The following is a 12,037-nucleotide window of genomic DNA, read 5'->3' as shown; positions in this document are numbered from 1 at the left end:
TTTCTTTTCATATTTCACCTCATAACTTTTAAATTTTTATTTAATTTTAATTTTTTTGGTGGGGCGAGGAGGTAATTAGGCTTACTTATTCATTTATTTTTAACGAAGGTGCTGGGAATTGAACCTAGGACCTTGTGCATGCTAAGCACGCACTCTACCACCAAGCTATACAATCCTCCCTCAGTTTACAACTTTGGAAGATACTGTAAGACAGTGTTTACTCAGGAGCACTATTGCCTCAGTTATAACACAAAAAAAAAAAAAAAAGACTGATCATTTTAGTGGATGATTCACTCTCTTCAAAGGTCTTCCCAACGGCGTGTGTTTCCTTATTCCATAAAAAAGCCCTTGCCCTCCCTTGGTGCCCCACTCAAATGTTGCTTCCTCAACCTGGATTGTTCTCTGCTTCCCACATTCCTATTTGCATCACTGCCAGAATAAGTCGCACCCCTCTCTGCTCTCTCTCTGCGTATCCCCACACTCTGACCCGTGCTAGAGAAAATTGCTTGTCTATCGTCCTCTCTAGAGGCCAGACGTTCCTTGAGGTCAAGGGCTGTTGTGTACACAATGTTTGCCCTCCTCCTGCTGTGAATAGAACCTTGAACATATCAAATGCTTAGTGCATTTTTATTAAATGAATGGATGATTGAAAGATCGGAGCTTGGGTTGTCTAGACATGTGTGAACACAAGGGCCCCTTGTCGGATGCCCTGGGGAAGACCTTTTTTGTTAAAATCCGTTTAAAATTCCTGTCTCCTTTTTAATAGAGGAACAGCAGAATTACCAGGCTGAAACGAATCATGGCTAGGATGCATGCGGTTGGAGAGACAGCTCCTTTAGATTGTCAAGGAAGGAAGGATCTGGTTTCCAAAGCTTAGAAAGGGAGGGTCTTCTTTGGGTTCCAGTGAAAATGCTTCTAGAATCTTTGGTTTTGCTTATTTAGGTTCTTGGGTCTCGGAAAAATTTGGTGGCGAGGTTGCTGGTTCCGGGATGACAGCTGGGTTTGCCACATAGACATTCGGGAAGACCACGCCCACCTGGAAACAGACGCACAAGAGGCGGGCTGCTGAGGGTGCAGGAAGGACTGGGCATGCGCGCACTCCTCCTGCTCCTGCAGAACCCTCTAGTCTCCACCCCGCTGGGGACCTCTTTCCACCCACTGAGGAGCTTCCGGGACTCACGGTGCTGGGTTGGTAGCAGACCAGCTGGCAGCCAAAGTGGGACAAGGTACATGCAATGCAGAACCCCAGGAGGCAGAAGACGAGCAGCACGCCAGAAAGAGCCTTTCCAGGGACCTGGAACCAGAATGGATGCGCAGGACCTGAGTCCTGGTCTTGGGGTCTGAGCTCTGGGTCTGCAGCGGACATCTCTATGGCTTTGAGGAAGTCCCCCAACATCGTTTCCACCTCGTCTCAGCCTTCTGGGGAAACTGGCCGGGTTTTTGTGAAGGTCAAGTGTATTTGTAAAAGAATTGTTATTTTAACGCTCACTGGCAGTGCTCCGCTGGGGGAAAGAATTGTTCCGGTTTAGGGAAATGCATTGATAACTTGTTTCAGGAATAGGGGGCAAGACCTGAGGGTGTGGTCTGGAGTCGGACAGTGAAACAGTGTTCCCTGTAGGAAGGGAATAGAAATTTGGGACTATGGACAAGCCACAGAGAGAAGCCATCTGGTGAGAGGAGAAAATGGGACTGACCGGTGTGACGTGAAGGTGGTGCCTGCAGGGAAAGGCATCCTGTGAGAAGTTAAGACTTTACAAGACAGGGATGTCTGACCTTCAGGAATCAGGAGTTTCCTGGGCTCTGATGTAAACCTCCACCACCTGTCTGAACCTTTAGAGAAAAGGCAGCTGCTGAGACAACCTTCTTGGCTTGTGACAGTGGCATTTCATGGAGGGAAGTAATTGGGACTTGGGAAAAAGAGTACATGAGAGGACTCTCAATTTGCACGAGTTCAGCAGTAGTAGATTTCACCCAAGGATCAGGAGAAATCTAAGCCTACCCCTTGCTGTTCTCCAGGAACACTCAGGAGAATGGGGGTCTCCCACCTTCTCTGGGGAGAAAGTGTTGATCGAATCCATCTTAATCTTAAAGGACAAGGGCTGAATGATCCCATTTGGATTCTAATTACTTAAGATAATAAATATGAACATAAGAGTACACAGCACATGGTTGGTATCAAATACATGTTTGTCAATTATAATTTAAGAATGGCACTGGTGGGAGCCAGCTGCTTAGAGCATTCTCCCTTTCCTTCTCCTCCCTCTCAATTTAGCAAACATTTATTAAACATCCATTTGGTCCCACCAGAGGCCCAGAAAAGCATCTCGAGAGGCACAGTTGAGTGAGGGAGACAGATAAAGATGTAGATAATTGTAATCTATATCAGGCAAGGTAAGAGCTATAAAAGAGGGAGGGAAAATGCCTTAGGGGCACTGAGGAGGGGGAGAGAGAGGTTAATTTTTACTAGAAGATTTAGAGAGGGTGGGGGTAGGAGAGGGTGACCTAGGCAAACGGAAAGGCAGATGACGTCTTAGTCAATGAATCACAGAGGATTAGGGAGGACAAAGGGCTTTTACAGATGATGCTGGTCCTTTTCAAATGTATTTTTAACAAAATTCTTTTACAATGAAGACCTTCCATGGAAAAGGGGTCCCTGAAGCAGCTTAGATATCTATGTTTGATGGGCATTAATCCATGCTGGGGCACCCCCTCCCTTGGGTCATGATTTGCAAAGCTCTGGTGAAGTCCAGCCCTCCTTGTTCAGATGGGAGGCCCAAGGCCCGAGGGTGGAGTGGGCAGCCGGAATGGGGGATCAGATATTTGGTTTTGCAAATAAGCAAAACCAAATATTTTTCTTTCTGGGATCAGATATTGGCAGAACTGAAATTACTTTTTTTTTTTTAACTTTCTTTTTAAATGGAGGTGCTGGAGATTGAACCCAGGATCCTGTGCATGCTATGCCATCCCCCTAGCTCAGTGGTAGAGTGCATACTTAGCATGCACAAGGTCCTGGGTTCAATCCCCAGTGCCTCCACCACAAAAAAAAAAAAAAAAAAAAAAAAAAAGGAAATGATGTTGACGGTACAACTGGATACCAGAGATGGGAGCTGGGGAGAGAGGTGTTGGCTGGAGCTCCTCACTCTGGAGTTGAGAAGGTGTTTTGTGATCACCAGTGGGTGAGAGGGCCAAGGCGGTGCATGCAGAGGAACAAAAAGAGGACCAAGGACTGAGCCTGAGAGAGTGGGAAACAGAGAAGAAGCAAAGGAGACAGAGGAGAGAGGGTTAAGGAGGACCAGCTTCAGGTGGAGCCTGGACGCCATGTGACCTCCATCAAAGAGGAGGCCTGATTGGGAAGTTGAAACAGATGTGGTTTTTAGAGAAGTGAGGCCAAAAGTCTGATCAGAATGGGTTCAAGAGAGACGTTGAGAGGGGAGTGTTGGAAGCAGTGAGTGCAGATAATTCTTTTAAGGATTTTTCTGCAAAGAGGACCAGAGAAACAGGAGGGAAGCTGGCAGGGGAAATAGGACCAAGAGGAGGCTGGTTGGTTTGTTTTTCATGATGGAAGAAACAAAAGCCTGTTTATATGCTGATGGAAAAGCTCTAGTAGGGTGTGGGGAGAATGGATGATATAGAAGAGAGGCAGTGGGAGGAGGGCAGGGGAACTGGGAGTGACAGCCTGGAGCGGGCGGGGGAGGACGGACTCCTGTGCAGACAGGGAGAGTGAGTTTATGTGGGAGTCATCTCTAGCTGCATCCTTCCACCCGGGAGCTCCCGGTCCCGAGTGGCTGTTGGGCACCTGAGATGTGGCTGGTCCTAAACTGAGATGTGCTGCAAGTATGAAATACACACTGATTTCAAAGACTTAATATCTCAAATGCAAAAATCAAACTAAGAATCTTTTTACATAAGTTCTGTAACCTTTTGGATATACTGGGTTAAATAAGACATTAAAATGAATTTCATTTATTTTTTCCCACCTTTACAGGATGGTGGTGAGAACACTTAAAGTCACATACGCTGCTCACATTCTATTTCGATTGGATGGGGCTGATCTGTATATAGTGCAGGTTGACAAATTATGGTCCATGGGCCAAATCCTGCCTGTTGCCTATTTTTGTAAATAAAATTTTATCAGCAAGAGCCCAGCTCATTTGTTTATGCATTTCCTATGGTTGCTTTCTGACTGCAGGATAGGGTTGAGTCGTTGCAACAGAGACCGGATGGCCTGTAAAGCTGTAAATATTTATACTCTTGGACACTTTACGGAACACGTCTGCTGATTCTTTGTCCCTAATAATGGTCAGGAAGGCAAGAAAGTGAGCAGAAGTGCAGACTGGCAAGTACATATGCATTGTATGTATAATTGCATCAAATTCTCTCAGCACTGTTACAAGGTAGGTACTGTTTTACAAAAGCAGAAACTAAGGCTTAGAAAGTCACATTCTTAAAGTAACACAACAGTAAAACTACAGGCCAGGGACTTTAAACCATTCCAGTTCTTACGGTGCTTGGTGGAGAAGCTCGGTTGTCAGGCCCTTTGTAACAATTTTCTAAACCAAGCTAAGCTGGAACCCAGAGGAGCACTGGTCAGGGAGCATACTCACCACACCCCAGAAGGCATAGTCAGGATAGCTGTGGTACACGTAGAACGGGAATATACAAATGTCTGTGATGAAGAGGATGATTCCAACCATAGAGAAGATTGCACCGACGATGTTCAAGCCCAAGCTGCCCTTCAGCTGAAGAAGACACAGAGGGTCAGAGTGGAAGAGGAAAACTGCTCTAACTGAGATGAGCAGCAACTCAAGTGTTTCTTAATGTGAATTCCCAGAACCCAAGTCCTGCAGCAAGTGAAGCTGTGTTCTGTGCAAAAAGGTGTTGGGGTAGATGAACTTAGAAAAAACTAGGCTGAACAGAGTTAAACAGGTCTTCAGACTCACAGACATAGAAAACAAACTTATAGTTGTCCAGGGGAAGGGATAAATTGGGAGTTTGAGATTTGCAGATATAAATGACTGTATGTAAAATAGATACACAACAAGTTTCTACTGTTTAGCACAGGGAACCATATTCAATATCTTGTAGTAACTTACAAAGAAAAAAATATGAAAAGGAATATACATATGCATATGTATGACTGAAACATTATTCTGTGCACCAGAAATTGACACAACATTGTAAACTGACTATACTTAAAAAAAAAAGCTAAATATATCTTTGCTGCAGGACTTTTTAGAGCCCTTAACGAGGATTACGGACCTTCCAGAGAGGGGATAACTAAATAGAAATTTCCCCAAGTATGCCTTTACAGAGTAAGTGTCCCCAAGAATAATCTTTGGGAAACACTTGAGCCTTTTAAGCGCCAGGAGATAGGCAGGAGGCTTGGCCCCAGTACCTTGGGATGTGACAGGCTCTGATGCTCCAGGATCCTGGGCCATGTGCAGAAAGACATGCCCGGAATTCTGAGCTTCTCTTTGGAGACTTTCAAATAGATTTCATCTGATGTAGGGACTTGGACATCTTGAAACCCCTTACCCTAGATAACCTGTTTGCGAGAGGAACAAAGCTACACTCTCTGTCCATTGCTGGGGGACCACAAAGCCTCCTCCGTGTTGGTTTAGGGAGATCGGCTGGAGGGATTCTTCAGGGAGGCAGGTGCCTGAGCCTTCCCAGCTTCCTTGCAGAAACAGTGGGGGTCTGCTCTGTGTGCTGCGGGCACTGTCAGTGTCCTGCTCGGCTGGAGAGGAGCCCTGGTCCCCGGAAGCTCTATGCCTCATCCTGGCCCCTCTCACAGCTGTGCAGGGAAGCTGTTCTGTCTCTGTCTCCACATTCTGATGCCGTAACTAAAGTGGCTGTATTGCTGTCCCCTCCCCTGAATCCTCTGGACTCTTTCCTTCCTGGGACTCTGGCCAGGTTCATGTGGTCCTGTTACGGAAATGACAGGCCAGCCAAGAAACAAGCACCACTCGGAGGGTTGGAGCACTCAGATGTATTACACCAGCGGGCTCAGAGGGGCTTCTGCTCCGAAGCTCTGAGCACCTCCGAGATGTGTGCATGGGGTTTTATAGGGTTAATTACAAGCTCGGGGCTATTAGCCAATAAGGCTTGAACAGCAAAACCAGGGAATCAGTACACTGGAACTTATCTATTAGGAACAGGTCACGTTACTGACACTTGTTGAGCTTGGATTTACGAGTTAGCTTGTTAGCCCAGTAAACTGACACTAAACTTCAGATTTACGAGTTAGCCCGGCAGAACTTAGATCAGTAAACCATCACTTACTACACTTAGATTTATGAGTTATCTTGTTAGCCCAGCCCGGCTTTTCCTTCACAGTCCTGTGTGTGAGGATGAGTGAGCGTGTGTCAGGGCCCCGTGTCTGGTTATAAGTAGGTGCAAGGATGGGGAAGGATGGTGTGTTAACCTTCTTTTCCCCTAGTGTGTCTCTCCCATAGGTCTGCAGCTGGGACAGCCGGTCTCAGGAGGTGACTTACCAGGCAAGAAGATTTGGGCTGCTTTTCTGCTGATACTGAGAAGGCTCCTGAGATGATGAACTGGTATGGGAGAGATGGGGTTTAGAAAGAGGTCAGAGGTTAAGGCCCCCATCTTCAGGTTTCCATGACTCTGTTCTCACACACATTCTCTCATGGGCACTAGGCTCCTCCACTGGGACCCCAGCTCAACACGGGGGAAAAGAATGAATGAATAAATGAATGAATGAGGGGGCTATTTGGCACCACATGACCGGGCAGTGAAGTGGTATCAGCAGACGTGGTCTTAAATTCTGGCTTGAAACTCATGTGATCTTGGGTAAGTCACTAATTTCTCTAAGTATTCATGTCCTCATCTGAAAAATGGAAAAAGGACATGTATTCCTAAGTGTCATCGTCATGTGGTAATTTATGCCCCGCATCTGGCATTTAGTCTGTCTTGCACATAGTAGGTCCTATACATAAGAGGTGCTCAGTAAATGTCACTTGTTTTCTTTCTTTTATTTTCCCACATGAGCTTCTCATTGGTCTCCCATCCTTATTTCAGGGTTCAGTCAGGGACAGGGGCTCTACAGAGAAGAAGGAAGGGGTTACCAGCGTCTGCTCCGCTTCTAAATATTTGTGCCCAACATCAGTCCTTGCCTGTCTGCACATCTGGGTGAGTACTTTTTAGTTACGCAGAAAAATGCTGCCTCTTTACGACACTGAGTATCAAATATGAAGACGATGAGGTAGATTGTGTGCATTTATTTCAGCACTGGCATCTGCAGGCAGAGTGGTTGATGGGATTATCTGCCATCCTTTGCCCAGTGTGGTAGCTACAGCGGGTTGCGAGGCCATCAGCCATGGTTTTGGAAAAGCTCTGCTGAGCACTACATCAAGTGCTTTTTGTAAACCTTGCTTTATTGAATTGCCTGATGGCCCATCAGGCACCATTATTCTTCCCATTTTACAGATGCGTGGACTGAGACTTAAGAGATTGAAAACAGCTCACCCAAGACCATCCAGCAAGTAGTAGAGCTGGGAATCAGATACACGTGGTTGACTCCCGATCTCCTGTTCTTAACCCTCATCCTGTGCTCCCTCCCACTCAGGGTAGATGCTTTTGCAGTGGAGTGGAAATGGTTTTTTATGTGAAAACTTACTCTAGCTGTGTATGCCTTCTAAGGGGAATGTCATTTTCCCTGTAAGTGGAAAAACAAATCTCCACTGTACACCCTTCTGTTTAGAGAGACTTGATGAGGAAGAAAGGGAACAAAAGGCGGGATTTCTGAAGTCCCTGCTGGTCCTTTTGAGGTCCTGAAGGAGATGTGACTTTGTTTTGGAAGAGGATGTTAGCGATCTCTAAGAAACAGAAATATCGTCCTGGGGTTGAGATGGCAACAAACAAAACTGCAGGAAAAAAGGGAGGAGGGGTCACGAGAGCTGAAGGGTTCTGAGCATCCTGGCGAAGGAGAGATGGCCAGTGAGGCATCTGAGATGCCAGGCCAGCCTCCTGCCTGGCATGTAATACTCACTGGAATCTAGTACTCAATAGCGAGTCGTTTTGTGGCTGGTGCCCTGAACTCCACAGCTGCCTTGTGAGTGAGTGCTTGAGGGGAGAGAGTGGAACTGGTTCCAAGTTAGGTCTGTGCAGAGCGGAGAGAAAGCCTCAGTCTCGCGAGACGAGCCCCGGATGGGAACGAGAGAGAGCAGGGACTCAGAGAAGGGTGCCCCCAAGAAGAGAAGCTCTGCCATCTCGCAGCAGTTGTGTGGGTAGGAGGGTGGGGGCAACTCTAGGTTATTTTATTTAAATTTCATGGGAGAAGGTTGACTTGGGCTGACGTCCCGGTTACTCTGGAGTTTTGCTGTTTACGAGAAAGGTTGCATTTGAGTCCCAGGCAGGTGTGTGAGTCAAGGGACAGACTCTGTAACAGGGAGAAAAAGTGAGAGTGGTGGGTGGGGAAGGGAAGCGGGAGTGTGTGTGTGTGTATGTGTGTGTGTGTGTGTGTGTAGGGGGAGGACACTAAGGAGAATGCAAAAGAATCATAAAGGCAATAACTTGGAGAAGAGAAAGAACCTGCTGTTCTTAACCTTTCAGGGAGTCACAGATCACCCTGAGATTCTGATGAAAGCCATGGACTTTGCCAGAAAAAAACCTGCCATATCTAACGTGTGACATATTTTCCCAGAATGGGGACTCTGAAACCCATCAGAGGGCTGAGTTCCCCACTGCTTAATGGCTTAGTGCCTCCTGACCACACGTGGAAAGGCTTTCCCCCCAGAGCTCAAGCTGTGGTCGTATGTTAAACAACGCTTGGGGGCTGTTCCCAGTACATCTTTTTACACGTGTGTGCTTTTGTGTGAATTACAAAAAGGTGCCACCTCTGTGCTGAAGAACTAGAAAAAGGTTCCGTGACCTCTAGGGTAGGTGGATTAGAAAAGGTGCTGCCTCTGCGTGAATGCTGCCTGGCAGAGCTGTCCCTTGGTGTTAGAGGCTGAATTCTGTCCCCTAAAAATGTATCTTTTGAAGTTCTAACCTCCAGCACCTCAGAATGGGACTGTCCTTGGAGACAGGGCCTTTAAAGAGATGATTAAGGTTAAATGAGATTATTAGGGTGGGACCTAATCCAGTAGGACTGATGCCCTTACAAGAGGAGATTAACAGACACGCACACATATTGTGTGAAGGCCCAGGGACAAGATGGGCATCTACAAGCCAACGAGAGAAGCCTCAGAAGAAACCAGCCCTACAGACACCTTGATCTCAGACCTCTGTGAGGTAATACGTTTCTGCTATGCAAGCCACCCAGTCAGTGGCATTTGTCATGGCAGCTCGGGCAAAGTAAAATGCTTGGCGAATCAGACCTGAGCTGGATTCACACCCTGCCTGCTCCCTGGGCTGAGAACCTTCTGCAAGGCACGGCTTGATAAGGTGGCCTGCGTGTGGGAGCCCTCTCCCGGGGACTTACTTGCAGGGTGGCTGGCGTTACTTACCCAGATGCCTCCCCAGAAGGGAAACCCCCCGTAGAGTGAGACAGCTATGTATTGTCCCAAGAGGACGGTGCACATGACCGAGCCTAGGCTGATGTGAACCAGGCCAATGAGGATCTGGACGGCCTGTCGGGAGAACCACAAACAGAAGCCTTTGTTTCAGAGGCTGGACCCGGCCTCCCCTTTGTGCCTCTTTTTTATTCTAATAAATCTTTTGTTTTCCTGGTCTACAAAGGAATATGGAAAAGATAAACATGAAATAAAAACTGCACACCCTTCCCCCACCAGCCAGAGGAAAGAGCAACTCACGTTTCGGTGTCTAACCTTCCATCACTCTTTTCAAATCTACATATTGATAATACAACATATCTCTCTATGTTTAAGTTCATATTTCATCATGAACACATCCTCATGGTATTAAGGATTCTTCAAATGTTTTTTAAGGGCTGCCCAGATTCCACGGTGTGGATGTGGAGTGGTCAGAATGGAGATAATTTACAAGGAAGACTGTCTCTATTATTTTCATATTGTAAATAACACTGTGATGAACATCTTGTAGATAAATCTTTGTGCTCATCACACTCTACCCACGTGGCCCCTGCCTACAGAGTGAAATTTCACTTACCCCTAAGGTTTTGCCTTCTTTCAAGGTCCTCTGGGCCAGCTGCTCACTCACAAATGGTTGTGAACCAGGTAGGTTCCCATGAATTACGTGCACCTGGGGCTGCTGGTTTGGATACAGGGGCACCTGAGACATGCCCCCCGGGAACACAGTGTACCCATTTTGGGGTGCCACCACAAACACAGAGTTGGCCAGGGGGGCCGCTGAAGTCGTCGGATTCATGCTGCTAAAAAAACCAAATGCAATAGAGTTGTCCCTTTCATGTACACTCATGATTACTTTGAAAAAGGACTTTTGCTTCCATTAGCTCATTTGAGCATCTCCTCCCCCCATGAGTTTATTAATCCCACTTTAGAGACACTACTAGGTACCAGTTATAGGGCACTTACAGAGAGTCAGGCAGGCAGTGCTTTACAAATACATCACCTTTAATCCGCACACCTGCACAGCTTGACAGATGAGAAAACTAAGGCCCGAAGAAGTTAAGCATTACCGGAGGGCAAGGACTGTATCTCTTTGTGTCTGTTTGTGTCTCTCGTAATGCTTAGCAGGGCGCTTTGCATATAGTAGCTACCTGATTACAACATTTTCAGAGGTCGAAAGTCTGTTGGAGAACAGTGAGTCCAATTCTCTCAATTTCTGGAAAAGGAAACTGAGGCTGGACGGGTGGACACGCATTCCCCAGGGTCCCAGTCCTATAAATATTAGTTAAATGGAGAGCATCATCCTCAACTGGAGTCCTGCCGCCGGTGTGGCCACCACTGAGTGTCTCGTGCTGTTCAGTTTTCCAGGTTATTTGTGAATTCTGCTCTGGTTTAAAACAATTTTTTCTTTTCTTTTTCCTCTCTGTTTCTTTGGAGCAACTGGTACAATAAACCGTGCCATGGGCTCCACCCCACACCTGGGTTCCTCCAAGGCTCACTGGGCGGCAGAGCCTTACCCCTCACTCACCCACCGTGTGAAGGTGCTCACTTTGCTCTGCCAGCAGCCACGGCTCTCTTGTTCCTCTCCCCAGTTGTTTGCTGTAGGCAGCTTGTCTTTCCGCAGGGAATGAATGCACTGGGTTCCAATGAAGGATGTTTAGAAAGATCCAAAGTCCACTCCACTTTTCTCCTAGGAGCCGGTCAGCTTACCAGCCACATAGGGCTCAGCTTCCCCACCCTCCTACTTCCTGTTTTGAAAGAGGGGCCACTTAATTGCAGTTCAGTTGGGCAAGTGTTGAATGGTGTTTGTTCTTGGTGCCCTGGGAGACACAGAAATGAGCTGGTACTCGTGGGTGTCGTGTGCGTGGCTGTGACATGAGGTGGAATGACACAAACACCACAGTAGAGACACGAGAGTCTCTTGCAGGAGAATGGGGGCTAACCTGAGTGACTGGATTTGAGCAAATGAGGAGAGACTTTCCACAGAAGGTGGAATTTGAAATCAGTAAACCACATGGGAAAAGGGGAGTCACAGCTTGTGAAAGAATTGCAGTTAACTTAAGTCTATTTTTATTTAAGTCAGAGCCTGTGGAAAAGCAGAAAACATGGTGGGTAGGGAGGTATCCAGATGTATCTGTGATGGACATCGTGTGACTTGCACAGGCAGAACACACAAGAACTGTACTGGGCTGTGAGGATCTTGATGGAATGGTCCACGACACATTCACATTTGAATTTCTACTGAGGCAGGAAGACAAGATTACAGCCACTTTGCAAAAGGACCAGGAAACAGCCTTGGGCAAAACAGGTTTTGTAAGCTAAAGATCAAAGGCCTGAGTCCCGGGGGAGGTGGGGAACAGGCCTGCAGGAATAAACGGTTAACTCCATCTCTGTTACACTAATGAGTACACCTAGTTGCCACGAGACAAGAAGCTTAACTGTAAGTTTTAACCTTATCTGTTCCTGGGCTTTTTTGCAGAAAATTCTCATGCATTCCTTTCCCCTCACAGACCCACTCCTGTTCCTGA

General features: G+C 46.9%; 1 protein-coding gene across 1 annotated transcript; it reads right to left on the bottom strand.

Annotated features, from left to right (window-relative positions):
• Nucleotides 1–252: 252 nt before the first annotated feature.
• On the bottom strand, nucleotides 253–11,220 carry LOC102538704 (membrane-spanning 4-domains subfamily A member 8). The gene is made up of 7 exons (XM_072970849.1): nucleotides 11,038–11,220; nucleotides 10,090–10,312; nucleotides 9,468–9,590; nucleotides 6,495–6,554; nucleotides 4,605–4,739; nucleotides 1,181–1,294; nucleotides 253–1,036 (listed from the first exon to the last, which is right to left on the bottom strand). The coding sequence occupies exons 2-7, from the start codon at nucleotides 10,306–10,308 to the stop codon at nucleotides 935–937; spliced, it is 753 nt and encodes a 250-aa protein (XP_072826950.1). The 5' UTR covers nucleotides 10,309–10,312; nucleotides 11,038–11,220; the 3' UTR covers nucleotides 253–934.
• Between the last annotated feature and the right edge of the window lie 817 nt (nucleotides 11,221–12,037).

The sequence above is a fragment of the Vicugna pacos genome, chromosome 10 (assembly GCF_048564905.1).
Source record: "Vicugna pacos chromosome 10, VicPac4, whole genome shotgun sequence".
In the NCBI taxonomy this organism is placed as follows: domain Eukaryota; kingdom Metazoa; phylum Chordata; class Mammalia; order Artiodactyla; family Camelidae; genus Vicugna; species Vicugna pacos.
Note: the sequence above shows the minus strand (reverse complement) of the source record. Positions and strands in the feature narration are given on the sequence as shown.